Below are 15,956 nucleotides of genomic sequence, written 5' to 3' on the forward strand. Positions count from 1 at the left end.
AACAGGCAGTCTCCTTACCTCAACATGGTTCAATCTTGCTTAAAAAACTGCACCTCATTCGATGAAATCAAATTTGACTACACCTGACTGAAAGCAAAACATTTTAAATTCATTCCATGAAGTAACTATATGCCATACACATTTATAAATGGGTGTCAACAAGTTAGAAGCAGTACCTAACACATCTAGAAATAAGTGACCTTGCCCCCCAAACAACTCTTCTAACACTGAAATTACTTGGAGGATCACATTATTCTGACACATGACTATACAATAACAGACAATGTCTCAATTTACATACATTGCTAGGATGTTAAAAATATCTTTATTTAGAGGAAAAGGAGTGTTAACTATTATTTTAGTATTTGATCTGGCAAGCTATACAGATCCACCTCCTTTAGACATGGGATAAGTATTACACAAATGTATACATTAATCACAAATCTTATAAAACATTTCCAAACCCATAAATCTCTGAGTTACATCTATGTCCAGGAAAAACAGACTCTCATAAAGTTTCATAATGTCTGTTTAAAGGTGTCAGGGATGGAGGGGAACTAACAGTGCCAACAGATACTTCTTCTGTTAATTCCAAATAAGCCTGTCCTTCTTTGGATTACTTCTCGGCATCCCTCTGGAAATGTTCATTCACTAATGTCATTCAAATTCCAAAATATTAATATACCACAGGGTACCCAAGTCTTCCTCAAAATGATATTTTGCACTGCACTCTTTCTACTATCAGATCTTAAAAGTGATAGTATCACCTTGCCTGCTTTTTTAAATTTTATTTGGCAAAAGTTTTGTGTGTTACAGAAGGAATCATAGCTTCTACAAAAGGTATCATATACTTAAAAAGGAATTAAAAATGAGCATCTATCCAGTCACAGTTTTTAACTCTTAAGATGCCCCCTCCCCAAAAAAGCTAATAATAAAGTTCACTCTTTAATGGCTTGAAATATATGAGCAAGCTAGCCCCTCCCTCAATAATCAGTTATCAGTATGGATATATAATTCAGCTGTCAGATAGAAATGGAACCAGAAAACTGCATCTCCTAGTGACATACCCAAATGCTAGGTCTTAGAAAGACAGGACTGGAAGAACAGGTGTTGTCAGACATGTAACATTTCAGCTGGAATACTACCTTTCTTTTTCTAACTGTAAGACCCTGTCATAGTAAATAGCTAAATAAAAAAATCTGGCCCCAATGCAAAGTAGTTTTGGTCCTGACTATTCTCCTAGTGTTCAGTTAGTAGCCTGAATGCTAGAAAAAATACCAGCAGAGGAATAAGAATAAGTGTCCAATGTCAATTCACCCAGCATGGGGGGTATTGTGGCAATCCGGCTACAAGAGTTATATCTAAAAAAAGGCCCAGTACTATGACTCTTGCAATCTGGGATTCAGTGAGAAAATGCCCATCAAAGAGTGTGCAAGCAGGATACCTGGAAATCTCTGATATGAGTTACGGTACAACAGTCAGGAAAACGCATTAAGCTTTCCAACCAACAGGAGGATGTTAAAGCATTCAAAAACTGTATTAGCCTGTTTAGATGATAGCTATGCTCCATAACTCTTGACACACTCTCCCAGCGTCTTCAGGTGCCAGTGGATGGAAGGAATGAATAGGTTTATGGAGTGTACAGGCCTGATTGCTGTTGGATGGAACCAAAAATAACACACTGAGCATTTTATTCATATAGGCAACGTGTGAGCAACTTTAAGCAGCTCTCACTGCTCATCTAAGGTACGGTAATGAAGATACTGACCCCAACAAGATAAACAAATTATTTTACACAACAGTGTAGCAAGGTCTACCATTAGGCATGAGCTACGATGCCTAGTGCAGTGCCCTGTCAGCTCTGAAGTGGTCAGGCTTCCAGCATAAACCTCAGTACCTCAAACTCTCCACTGCATACAGGTTACTTTATTTTTTGTGGACTTTTAACAGGACTTGTTTCCGGTTATGATTCCTTAACATCATATAGGTAGACATACTAACATGGACCGAGTGTGTTCATAGTCTTCAAATTCTCTGAAATACACGCTGTCATTATTACATGATAACTGAACTCTCTACATCTTCAAGCTTACATTATAACTTCATTTTTCACCTACTATTTTTCTGTTTGGAAACCACCTACTTACTAGATGACACCTCTGCTATGGGGAAAGAAAAAACTTGTTCCAGGTTGCAAATGACTGAGTTTTTCTGCAACTTAGCTTACTTTCTTTTACAATTTAATACGCGTCCAACTCTTGTCTCTGCACTTCATCAGATCTGCTCCCGTTTTCTCACTCTTGTTTTCCTTTACTCTGCGTTTCACTTTACTAATTGCTGCTAGCACTGTCTCTACAACATCCAGACTGCATAACCACTGTTAGTTCTACTACCACCACTTGGGACCTATAGACAACACTTAAAGCTCCTCATCTTTACCTATTTTAATTCTGAACTACATCATCATCATCATCATCTTCTTTCGGCTGTTCCCATTAGGGGTCACCACAGCGGATCAACTGTTTCCATTTCTTCCTGTCCTCTGCAACTTGCTCTGTCACACCAACCGCCTGCATGTCCTCTCTCACCACATCCATAAACCTTATCTTAGGCCTTCCTCTTTTCCTGTTACCTGGCAGCTTCATCCTTAGCATCTTTTTCCCAATATACTCAGCATCCCTCCTCAGCACATCTCCAAACCAACATAATCGTGCCTCTCTGGCTTTGTCTCCAAACCTTCCAACCTGGGCTGACCCTCTAATATACTTATTCCTAATCCTGTCCACCCTCATCACACCCAGTGCAAATCTTAACATCTTTAATTCTGCCACATCCAGCTCAAACTCCTGCCTTTTTGTCAATGCCACTGTCTCCAACCCATATAACATAGCTGGTCTCACTACCCTCTTGTAGACCTTCCCTTTCACTCTTACAGGTACTCGTCTGTCACAAATCACTCCTGACACTCTTCTCCACCCACTCCATCCTGCCTGTACTCTCTTCTTCACCTCTCTTCCACACTCACCATTACTCTGAACTACTGACCCCAAGTATTTAAACTCATCCACCTTCGCCACCTCTACTCCTTGAATCCTCACAATTCCTCTATCCTCCCAGTCATTCACACACATATATTCTGTCTTAGTCCTGCTGACCTTCATTCCTCTTCTCTCTAGAGCATATCTTCATCTCTCCAGGGTCTCCTCCACCTGTTCCCTACTCTCACTACAGATCACAATATCATCTGCAAACATCATAGTCCACGGGGACTCCTGTCTGATCTCGTCTCTCAACCTGTCCATCACCATTGCAAATAAGAAAGGGCTCAGAGCTGATCCTTGATGTAACCCCACCTCCACCTTAAACACATCCGTCACTCCCACCGCAGACCTCACCGCTGTCACACTACCCTCTTACATATCCTGTACCACTCTTACATACTTTTCTGACACTCCTGACTTTCTCATACAATGCCACAACTCCTCTCTAGGCACCCTGTCATATGCTTTCTCTAAGTCTACAAAAACACAATGCAACTCCTTCTGACATTCTCTGTACTTACCCATCAACACTCTCAGAGCAAAGATCACATCTGTAGTGCTCTTTCCTGGCATGAAACCATACTGCTAATCACTAATCATCATGTCCCTTCTTAACCTTGCTTCCACTACTCTTTCCCATAACTTCATGCTGTGACTGATCAATTTTATCCCTCTGTAGTTACTACAGCTCTGCACATCACCCTTATTCTTAAAAATCGGTACCAAAACACTTTTTCTCCATTCCTCAGGCATCCTCTCACTTTCCAAGATTTCATTAAACAATCTGGTTAAAAACTCCACTGCCATTTCACCTAAACACCTCCATGTTTCCACAGGTATTTCATCTGGGCCAACAGCCTTTCCATTCTTCATTCTCTTCATAGCTATCCTTACTTCCTCCTTGCTAATCCATTGTACTTCATGATTTACTATCCCTACATCATCCAACCTTCTCTCCCTCTCATTCTCTTCATTCATCAACCCCTCAAAATACTCTTTCCATCTCCTCAACACACTCTCCTTGCTTGTGAGTATGTTTCCCTCATTATCCTTTATCACCCTTACCTGCTGCACATCTTTCCTAGCTCAGCCTCTCTGTCTAGCCAATCGGTACAGGTCCTTTTCTCCCTCCTTAGTGTCCAACCTTTCATACAACTCTTCATATGCATTATCCTTTGCCACCTCTCTCTTTGCCATGCACCTCATCTCCTTATACTCCTGTCTACTTTCTTCATCTCTCTGGAAATCCCACTTTTTCTTTGCCAAACTCTTTCTCTGTATACTCTCCTGTACTTCCTCATTCCACCACCATGTCTCCTTGTCGTCCTTCCTCTGTCCAGATGTGATACCAAGTACCTTTCTAGCCGTCTCCCTTACTAGCTCGGCTGTAGTTACCCAGCTATTTGCTAACTCTTCACTGCCACCCAGTGCCTGCCTTAACTCATCCCTGAACTCCACCTCACAATTACCCTTTTTCAATTTCCACCACTTGATCCTTGGTGCTGCCCTCACACTCCTCTTCCTCTTCTTGATAACCAACGTTATCCTACAAACCACTATCCTATGCTGCCTAACGACACTTTCTCCGGTCACCACTTTACAGTCTCCAATCTCCTTCAAACTGGCCCTCCTATATAAGATATAATCCAGCTGTGTGCATCTTCCTCCGCTCTTGTATGTCACCCTATGCTCCTCCCTCTTGTTAAAATACATATTCACCACAACCATGTCCATCCTTTTCACAAAATCCACTACCAACTGACCTTCTGCATTCCTTTGTTTAACACCATACCCACCCATCACTTCCTCATCCCCTCTGTTCCCTTCACCAACATGCCCATTGAAATCTGCTCCAATCACCACTCTCTCACCCTTGGGTACAGTCATCACCACTTCATCCAATTCACCCCAAAATTTTTCGTTCTCATCCATTGCACACCCAACTTGTGGAGCATACGCACTAACAACATTCATCATTACACCATCAATTTCCAGCTTCATAAACATCACTCTATCAGACACTCTTTTCACCTCCAAAACACTCTCAGCATACTGTTCCTTCAGAATAACTCCTACACCATTTCTCCTCCCATCCACACCATGATAAAACAATTTGTACCCACCTCCGATACACCTAGCCTTACTCCCCTTCCATCTGGTCTCTTCCACACACAATATACCAACCTTCCTTCTGTCCATCATATCAGCTAGCTCTCTCCCTATACCAGTCATACTGCCAACATTCAAAGTTCCGACCCTCACTACCACAGTCCTAGCCTTTCTCCTCTCCTCCTGCCTTCGGCCATGTCTTCCGCCTCTTCTCCTCCTTCGGCCAACAGTAGCCCAATTTCCGCCAGCGCCCTGTAGGCTAACAGTACTGGTGGTGGTCATTGTTAACCCGGGCCTCGACCGATCTGGTATAAAAATTTTTCTTGGTGACTGCATGAAATGTTTTGGCGAAGTTTTACGACGGATGCCCTTCCTGACGCAACCCTCCCCATTTATCCGAGGTTGGGACTGGCACAAAGAAATGCACTGGCTTGTGCATCCCCAGTGGCTGTGTTTAATTCTGAACTACAATTAACCTAAAATCTAAAATGTTTTACCTGAACATTAAATCCACATGCAATACACTCATGATTATGTCATACTTCTACAGACCATTCTTATCTTTTCGGTGTTGAAATGAATGTATTTTTTACCCATTTGTTGACCAGGTAAACTTACTGGACACAATTGTCCCTTTTCACAAATGACCTGGAGCAACGATTAAGTGAACTGCTCAGAGTCACACAGCAGACAAATCAAGGTGAAAGGAAGGAATCAAACCCTCTACCCTGGGCACAGGAAATAGCTTATTAATAGCATAGAGCTTTAGTTCTCTGCATTATCTGCCAGATTACTGTTCTAGTAATACTGCACTACAGTTGATACAACTATTTTATTCTTGTCTTTGATTCCTGTTTGCAGCTAGCCAGTGTATCCAGGATTCTTACAAACAATCCACTTCTTACTTGATAAAGTCTAGTCATGTAGTGTTTTCCAATGCAGTGCAATACAGTGCTTCATACTAACATGTTGTGAATGTACCAAAGGCTCTGTGTGGGACCACTTAGCAAATAAAATTAAATATGTATGAAAACAAAGGCTTTGTACTTTGGGACGATAAACTGGCTCTTTCAGATCCCCCCAAGATATGGTACATAAAGGGCCAAATTACTGTAGTCACTGAGGCAGGGATGGCTTTTAAAAAATAGGAACTGTACCTTGATCTAAATCTTTTTCATCACTTAAACTATATGGAAAAATCAGAAAGTGAGTTAGAGAACAGAAGTTTTAGCAGACATCTGTTCCACAAAGCGATTTCATGTCTTGCAAACTACACAGATCACCTACACCTTGTGAAGGTACTTCATCAAGGAAAGAACTGTGAACTCATGGGAATGGACAAACACAATGGGTGATGGACAGGGACTCCATGGAGACATTCAAAAAGGGCATGGGATAGGTGGAGAAAGTGTAAACTGGAAAAAGGAATGATAGGTGAGTAGAATATAAAATGCACTTGAAGGGCAGGTAACACAAAGCATGTGTGTCCTTCTACCAGCAAGCAAAAGTAATGTTATCCTAACATTGTAATATGGTTTCTTACTCAATGTTCAAAACCAACATTACTAAACTGAATCATGACATCGAAGGAGGAACACCACTATATCACCCTGAAAATGCCCAACTGACTAGTAATGCAAGACAGGTTTCAACACCTATTGCACACTCTCCAGCTAAAGTTCTGCTTGCTTAAATTTACCCTTCTGTCCATCATTAGTCAAATGGCTTCATTTTGAAATTTAGGACCATACCATTTTTTTTAATTCAGCAACTGCAAAGGAGAACATTTGTTATCCTTTACAGATAACTAATTTCAGCCATTTATTTTGTTCAAAAAAGTGAATTTCAACTTGCAGAAGGTGACTGAATGACTGCTAATTTTTCTACAAATTAAAGTTTTATAATACACACATATTGAGGGTTATAATCGGGTCTCCAGTCATAATCATGTCATTGTGTTCAAGAGTTGGATGCTATGAAATTCAACTTGTGAGTGAAGCCTGAGATGTGAATCTTTAGCATTTATATAGTGACCACACAATAATTGGTTATCAGCAAGACCCAATCATAACTTTTTGTAGTGCATAAAGTTTTATCTACTCCATATACTATCAGTTACAAAAGAAAAAACAAGGCAAAGTGTTTAACAGCTTTGAATCCCGGAACAAGACAGGGACAGTTTTTAAATATTGCTCTAATTTAAATAATTTACTTACAGACTAACGTCTGTAAACTTCCACAGAAAGAATGAAAATATGAGGCAAGATATTCAGGGACATTTGAGAGTGAAGGGGCATCGCTCCATGAGACTTGACCATACCAGCATTTAAGGGGTGTTTAACAAATGTTACACACCTCTGGCAGCAATGTTACGGATGGATCCTGCACTATAAAAGCACTTTACAAGTTTTTTTTTCAGATTCAGTAGTGTAATCCATGAACTGCATATATAATATACACGAGAGTCTTGCAGTTAGCTTGCAGAAGTAAAGCTCTGACTTATTAATGAGCTGCTTCCTGTGCCAAAGGTACAGAGTTTGAATCTTTCCTTCTTCATTTGCCTACTGTGTGATCTTGAGGAGCAAGTCACTTAACCAGACAGTGCTTTGGGACAATTGGGAGTTTGAACTAGGCTCCTTACTGGTCTCCTGGACTGCATGCCTAGTAACTACATATGGTCTACACACACACACACACACACACACACACACACACACACACACACACACACACACACTCATATGGTTTGCATTTAGATTGTCGACTGGGAGGTTTGTCAAAGGTGTGCCATCTGTTCACAGTTTGTCAACTATGCATTCTGTTAAATGCATAATTAGTAAATGATGGATTATGTCAATGGCTATGCCTTACTGCTTTGTGGTAAGTGACTGTTTTAGTTTTTAACTTCAAAACTTCTGGTTGTACCAAATGTTTCAGCATTAGAGGTTAGGAATGAGTTTGAATTAGGGGCTGGGTAATGGGGTGATGTCACAGAAGTGTGCATGTGAGTATTTGCAGGTTGAGGTTAGAGTAAGAGCTAAGTAAGGAGTTAAATGTCAGGAGTGGTTGTACATCAGGGTAAGTTAGTAGTTAAATTTACTGCTGTCCATTTTTTCTTGTATGGGGTGTTTTCCTGAGATGTCTCAAGTAGTAAGATTAGTGTTACAGAAAATGTTTTTACTAAGGTAATGTGTAAGCATACCTCTCATCTGTCCAGAATTTTGCAGAATATCTATATTTTTGCCTGCCAGAAAGGATATATCCCTCATTAAAAATATGATTTTTTTAGCAAATCACTGAGGACTGAAGTCACTAAGTAATGAAAGCCATTTGAGTTTCAGACTTCATATCCTTCAGAAATTGATGTGAATGAAAACCTGTTACTCTAGCAACTTTCTAAGTTTAAAGAGGAATGTTAAAAACATGTCTCTATTTTGGGCCTTTATCCTGCTATTATTTTTGGCTTTGTCCAAAATTCTTATGCTAAGAGATTGTGAATTATGTGTATAAGGTTTGGGTTAAGGGGCAGGGACACTTTTAGGGTTAGCATGTATTACTAAGGTGGAGTAGGGGGAAGCCTCCTTCCCACTTTACTAATGCATGGTAACCATAACCTTGACCTCAAAATCAGCTTTATATATTACCTTAGAAAGCCATCTTAGTAACACTACCACTATTTACTAAAATTATATGGCTATAGTTAGTGGCAAGATTAACTGAAAGTGGATATTTCCTCTTTGGCACTGTTGATTTTTAAGTTTTTTTTTGTGTGTGTGTGATTCCATCCTTCAGCATTTTGATCAACTGCAAGTATGTGTGTGTGCGTACATAAATTTGTTTACATAAATGTTTGTTATACAAATAGGACTGGAACTGACAAAACAAAACAAAACAAAACAAAACAAAACCATACCCCCCCCCCCCCCCCAATAGTGTACTACGAAAAAATAAAGAACACCAGGCACGAAGCAATAAATATAGAATACTATGTCCCAAGAAAGCGAAAACTACATACACACACTCTCGGGAGGAACTCGCAGATTTATTGAATGTGCTTGCTCCGTACACGCCGGTAGGTGGGAAACTGGTGCCTGCTTGTACCATGTGCTGTTGGGCAAACTTCAAACTGTTTATTTACATTAAAAAACGAACTCAAAATCTAACTCCAGTCCGACTTACTCTGCAGAAAGGGCATGCACTAGTTCTTACTCACTACAGGTGCACTACGCACCACTCACCTGGAGTAATGGACCTTATCCCAAAACAGGTAGGTAGGTACACAGAAGACAAGCTTACCTTTTCTGTGAGGCATTATGGCACCCTTAAGTGTGCTGTTTCCAGTCATCCAGGTGTCAAGTTATTTCACTGTCCTTTGGTATCACTTTTTCTTCACAGATTGCAGTCGTTCCAATGAAAAGCAGCTGTGCTCATCAGCAGCAGCAGAAGTTACCGACTGCTGCCTAAGGCGCTGTGGCAGTCAAACGTTTTGTTAGGGGGATACTCGTGCTACGTAGTCTTGCACCTGCAGCGGGCTCACGAGGAGCTCTGATGGCCCTGTTGTTGATTAAAGGTACACTTTAGAACTGGCCTTTCCGGCAGGTGATTTAATGTTCTAGGCAGGGACCTTGGCTTAGTCTGTAAGCGGTCACAATGGAACTGCCCAGCGCAGCCTTCTGAGGAAGTTATGGAAAGGGAAGAAAACTTTTAGGAGTGAACTTTTTTGTGCCTGACTGACTATGCAATTCTCCCTTTCATTGCATGCTCAGTGCTGCCCTCCCTGCTGCCTACGTTCCGTCCAGCAAAACCTTGTATTCTGCTGGCCAAGGCAACACCCCTTACTTTACTGCATACTCAGATGTCCAGGGAGTAGTTTTATTGGCTGTGAGCGGGCATCATGTTTGGACTAATGAGCGTAATCCCAAGAGACCTGTCGTACACCGTTATAAGCTTGCACTGAACAGCCCCGGTGAAAGGTAGTCCACTGTTTACTGCTGGAGCTCCAAAGCGCAGTGCCATAGTTCTCCAAGAGTTAGATGGCAAGGATGTTTATGTTTCGGGAGGGGCACTTTGGCGTTTAGCCAGCTTTAGCACTTTTAACTTGGCAATACTGCTTAAAGAATCTAAAACTGGAGACTGAAGTAGCAGCTGTATACATGTTTGATTTGGGTGCGCATATGTTAATATTGTAACCGACAACGTGATCTCAGCACTTCTGCCGTATGTTTTGTATCCAATGTTAAGACTAGTTGTGGCTAACTTTTCTACAGGTTAAATGTGGGTGCTCATCGTGTTAATATTGTAACCGACAACATGATCTCAGCACTGAGATCATGTTGCCGGTTACAATATTAACACGATGAGCACCCACATCAAATACGTACGCAGCTGATCCTTCAGTCTCCAGTTTGTATATTCGTCAAGCAGTATTGACAGGTTCGATTCTTGGCTGGAGTGCCTTCTGTGCGCATTCTGCGTGCCCTTCCTGCGGTCACGTGGGTTTCGTCCGGGTGCTCCAAACTCCGCCCACGTTCCAAAGACCTGCATTACGTGGATTAGGCACTCTAAATTGTCCGTAGGTGGGAATGTGTGTACGAGTGAATGAATGAACAAACGTGGCAGAGCTAGCCACCCGGCGGTGTAAATCTTGGCTCGAGATGATTGTCACTGCTGAAGTGACACCCCGACCCCATGTGCAAAGTGGGGAAAGGGGTTGAGGATGGATGGGTGGCTAACCTATTTGGATTGTGTGATGTGTGTGTTGTGTTTTTCGGCTTTTCCCGGTTAGAGCTCGCCATTGGATTGCGTGATGTACATAGTGTATTATGTAACTTGCTAGTTAATGAATAGCTAGGGCATTAAAGGTTTATGGCCACCTGAACTAATAACTGAAGCAAAAAGAACTGCAGCTGTAAGCTAAAGGTGTACAGTGTTCTTCTTACAGAAATGATGTACTACTGTGCTGACTATGTCAACCTTTTTATTTTCAGTTTATTCCAAAATAATGTGTGGATGGGACAATACAGTTACAACTGCTGAATCCTACACAAATGCACTCTATAAGCACTTACATGAGTGCATGGATCGTGCTATCCCAAACAGAACCAAGACGCTATCCTCCAAAAAAAGGAAGCCAATCTGGTGGTCCCCTGCCATAAAAAAACTGTACAACAGAAGGAAGAAATAGCTGCAAAAGAGAGTAAAAATACCATGAGTGGAGGAGCTCCATGGTCAGCCCCAGTAAGAAGTTGAGATCCCTTATAAGATCCTCCAAAGCTAGCTACGAAAACAAAATCGCCACTAATTCTAAGGACAACCACAAAGCATTATATAGCTATGTCAAGAATCTTGATGGCAACACCCAGATCTGCTCTGAGTTACAGCACAACTGCACAAAAATTACAGAACCAACTGATATTGCCAACATCCTGGCAGAGAGGTTCAATGCTAACTTTACCCCCCCACACCCCCTAAAGGTCCCATATCTATACAGGAAGAATGCAGAGTCCATGTAGTCACGACGCAGGTAAAAGCTGCACTCTCAAAAGCCAAAACCACAGCATCCATTGGACCGGACAACATCCCAGGCTAGGTTTTACACAAACTTCAGAACAAACTGGCTCCCCATCTAAGCACCATGTTCAATAATAGCCTCGCATCAGGCTTTGTGCCCACTGAATGGCACACAGCAACAGTTATCCCACTCCACAAAGGGGGAGCCACCACTGATCCCAGGAACTATCACCCTATTAGCCTGACGAGCCTGGTCTGCAAGGCCATGGAACATATCATCATGGAACTCATAAACAAAAACATTGGTAACCTCCAAACTCTGGATCCCACCCAGTTCGGGTTTGTGAAAGGCAGATCATGCCTCCTGAACATGATCGACTTCTTTGAAGCAGTCACCAAAGCCGTAGATGATGGTAAGGTGGTTCACACAGCCTATCTTGACCTCGCCAAGGCTTTCAATACCATCCCCCATTCTGGAATTATAGCTAAACTCAGTAAACTAGGTATAAATCCATACATCACAAGATGGGTTGCCAACAGGCTCACTGACAGAACCCACACTGTAAAAGTTGCAGACTCCAAATCTGACCTCAAACCAGTGACAAGTGGAGTACCACAGGGTTCAGTCCTGGGGCCTCTCCTGTTTGGTCTACTTCTCTGAAGTACAGGCTAATACAGAAGGCCTCTGGCTAACGAAGTCTGCAGATGACTGCAAACTAGGAGTCATAGTCAAGTCCACAAATGATGTGGGCATCCTACAGAAGGGCATCGCAGAGACAGATGCCTGGTGTCAGAGCTATGGCCACAAGCTCAATGCCAAAAAGTGCAGTGTCATCCCCTTTGGTAAAAACTCTGTACTCATGAACTACCACATAGGCAGCAATCTACTTAACACCGAATGTGTGATAAGATCTTGGGACCCAGGTGGACAGTAGGCTCTCCTTTGATAGTCACATCGCCACAGTAGTCAGGAAGTCCTTCTACGTGACACGCCTCATCATAAAAGGGTTCTCATCCAGGAAAAAAGAAGTCATTGTTCCCCTCTACTCGACACTCATTAGACCCATTATAGAGTACAACACCCCTTTTGGAATGTACCCACAAGACATCTGCAGCAGCTGGAAAGGCCACAGAAGTACCTCACAAAGAGGATTACTGGCCTCAAACAAATGCCCTACACTGACTGCCTCAAAATACTCCAGCTTTACTCCATAGCATATCACCTACTCCAAGGTGATCACTGCCTAACATATAAAGCTATGTCAAATCCAGAGCTGTTGGACATGCTACACCTAAAGAAATCCCAATCCCTCCAAGCTACATGCTCTAGTGACCTATACTTTGTCACCACAATAAACAGGACAGGCTGGAGGGATAGATTCCTGTCCCAGAGACTTCCCATACTCTGGAACAGGCTACCCATCTATGCCAAGCAATGTTCTTCATTAGCACTCTTCAAGAAAAATCTTGATGAGTGGATGGGAAATAGGAAATACACCCTGGGGATCACTTCTGTGTCTCTGCTCAACAGTGGCACAGGAAAATAACTTTCTTGGGTGGCGTAAGCCAGGGAACCTTGTTGGCCAGGCTTATGAAGGCTCTTGGGCAGATAGCCTAGTACCTACCTATGAACCTCACACCTCATCTTGCCTTGCTGTATTAAGCAGCTCAACACTCAGCATCTTGCATTGCTGTAGTAAGTAACTTAACTAGAGAACAGTAATTATTTAGTCAGTCAGGAAAATATAGTGATATTAGTTACATATTGTTTTTCTGCATCTGTGTAAATCTGTCCAACTGTGTTATTTTTTATATCTCCTGTGAATGAAACTCTGATGTTTATTGTAACTAGATAGTCAGTATTCTCATGTTTTCTATGCTATTATTTATTATTAAATATTTCTATACCTTTCATTGTGGCTGGTCTTTTAGAGAATACTTTTAACACCTTAAGAATAGTTATGCTTATTTAGTGATACTGTGACCACTCCCGAAAGCCTCGCTGCATTGATCAAACTCTACCATATGTATTAGTATTACTTTTACTTAGTATAATTGGGTACTCTTGTAAGAGCCTTAGAGTAGCTGACTGATGGGAGTGTAATTACCCTATAGTTTCAGCAGAGGGGTCATAGCTGGTAAAATCTGTGACAGCCTTTCCCATGTGTGTGTGTGTGTGTCTGTGTGTCTGTGTGTCTGTGTGTCTGTGTGTCTGTGTGTGAAAATCAAATATCCAAGTGTGTGTGTATCAGCTACTTGGAATAGGGACACAGAGCTCCAAAGTGGTCAGTGTGGAGTCTTGTTTGGGGCCTGGAGAGAGAGAGAGAGAGTCCAGCCTCAGATCTGGAGTGTGCTCTGTGTATGCTCTTAAGGGAAATTGTGCTTGCTGCAGAGATCTGCATCTGAAAATACTGTGTGTATCCATTTTTTGTTTCTAGCGGCCATCCCTCACTGGTGTCAGTGGTGAGGATTGAGGCTCCTTGATTACTAGCCTGGAGTAGGGACCATCACAGCCACATCAAGTTGCAACTACTAAACAAGTTTAAAAAAAAGTTTTCATAAAGACAAAGCCATCTTCAACAATTTGTCTTTACATACTTAACTCAGACATCACTGTAGCTCAGGGTAAGGGGGATCTCCCCCCACAGTGACCTTTTTTATAAGCATATCTCTCAACTGTCACTGATATTTGCTTCGTATTTTTGACTTTTCCCTTGTAAAAGTTTAAATTTTCTGATAAATCATTGAGAATTAAAGTCAGTCAATAATGCCATATACTGGAGCCTTATACTTATTATTTAGAAAATGAATGTTGATACAAAACCTCTGGTTGTATTAAAATTTTAAGGGAATTAGAGCAATATTTAACAATTGTCCCTGATTTTGGGCCTTTACCCCGCATTGTTTTTCTGTTTGTCCTTGGTCCTTGAGTTCCTGTGTCGCATCTGCATGTGTTGGTGGTAACTCAGGTGGATATAAAAGATCTCACGGCACCTATGAAAAGTATAGGCAAAGTACACTGATATCCTGTCCAAATTTCTCCTAATAGTAGAAATACTACCTTGGGTCTCCCCTGAAAAGAGGCTATTAGCTTTGTGAGAGTAACCTGTTCGACAAAGGATGGATGGAGGGATGGAGGTAGACAGTTAGATAAAAAAGTTGAGATCTATGTTTGCCACATTGAAACTTTGACTATGAGTGGACTGTCACACTTTTAGCCATCGATCAGTTGTTGGGCTCCAATTCTTATGCTTATAGCTGAGGATTTAAATCTTAAGGGCCTTAAAGAAATTTTTGACTTGAGATATATATATATATATATATATATATATATATATATATATATATATATACACACACACACACAAGTATTTGTTTAATGTCTTAAGTTACAAGCCTCACCTCCATCAAACAGAGTTTTGAAAAAAAAATACAGAACTCATATTTTGATCCCTTCATGCTAGCAGCTGTTAATCCTATCAAGTTCAGCCTTCAGTGTATTTCCAGTCCATTTCTCCCCTTGGTGAAACTGTAGACACTGTTGTAGTTCTCCTTACAATTTATGGTCCCAGTACTAATGCCTTCTGTAGTTGCTGTTTGTAGATAGCATAACCCTCTTCAGAAGAGATCTGTATATTTCTGATTCATAGGTTCATAGATTAGTACTAAACTAACTGCCCTTGCAGGTCATTTTAACTCTAGTCAATTACCTCATGTGAGAATCAAACCCTGCACATTGTGTTGTAAGGTAAATACCTTAACTGTTATGCCAACTTCCATATCCAGAAAGTGGTTCCTGTGATCTAGTGATGTCTTTTTTCTATGTAGTTATTTCACTAAAATAAAAAAAGAGGGGGCACAAAGTAAGCAATGCAGTATGATTTTGCTCTCCCAGTGGTCAGACAAAGAAAAGTTGTTGTTCTACAGCTTAACACAGATGATACTGGAACAAGACTAAGAAAGTTAATCCAATTCTTTAATGGGAGCATTTCAAGGAACAAGATCTGTACATCAATATTCTACTCTTTGTGCAGGTTCATTAGTCTGTTTACAGTTATACTTTTCCCGGTAACTTCTGCAATTCAAATTCAGCTCCATTTTCATAGCAAACTGTTATCTTTATATACTCAATTTCTGGAAGTCCACCAAAGTCTTACTGTTTATTGCTGTGCAGTGTTTAAGCAGTCCAGGCTTTAGCATTTACCTTTATAGTTCAGCTACCAAACTGCATAGCAAAAGAAGCTTACAGTCAGATGCCTGTGAGGTGTCAGGATCCATCAGATCACACATGCACTC

At 41.3% G+C, this 15,956-nt stretch overlaps 1 protein-coding gene across 1 annotated transcript in view; it reads right to left on the reverse strand.

Annotated features, from left to right (window-relative positions):
- DLG3 (discs large MAGUK scaffold protein 3) overlaps window positions 1-9,970 on the reverse strand; it is a 3,698,230-nt gene extending 3,688,260 nt beyond the window's left edge. The window contains exon 1 of the mRNA XM_044057417.1: window positions 9,447-9,970. Within this exon, the coding sequence (XP_043913352.1) occupies window positions 9,447-9,495 (49 nt within the window). The 5' untranslated portion in view covers window positions 9,496-9,970. The remainder of the gene's footprint in view (window positions 1-9,446) is intronic.
- Window positions 9,971-15,956: the final 5,986 nt, after the last annotated feature.

Source organism: Protopterus annectens, chromosome 15.part0, assembly GCF_019279795.1.
Source record: "Protopterus annectens isolate FY-2018-M chromosome 15.part0, PAN1.0, whole genome shotgun sequence".
NCBI classification, from domain to species: Eukaryota; Metazoa; Chordata; order Ceratodontiformes; family Protopteridae; genus Protopterus; species Protopterus annectens.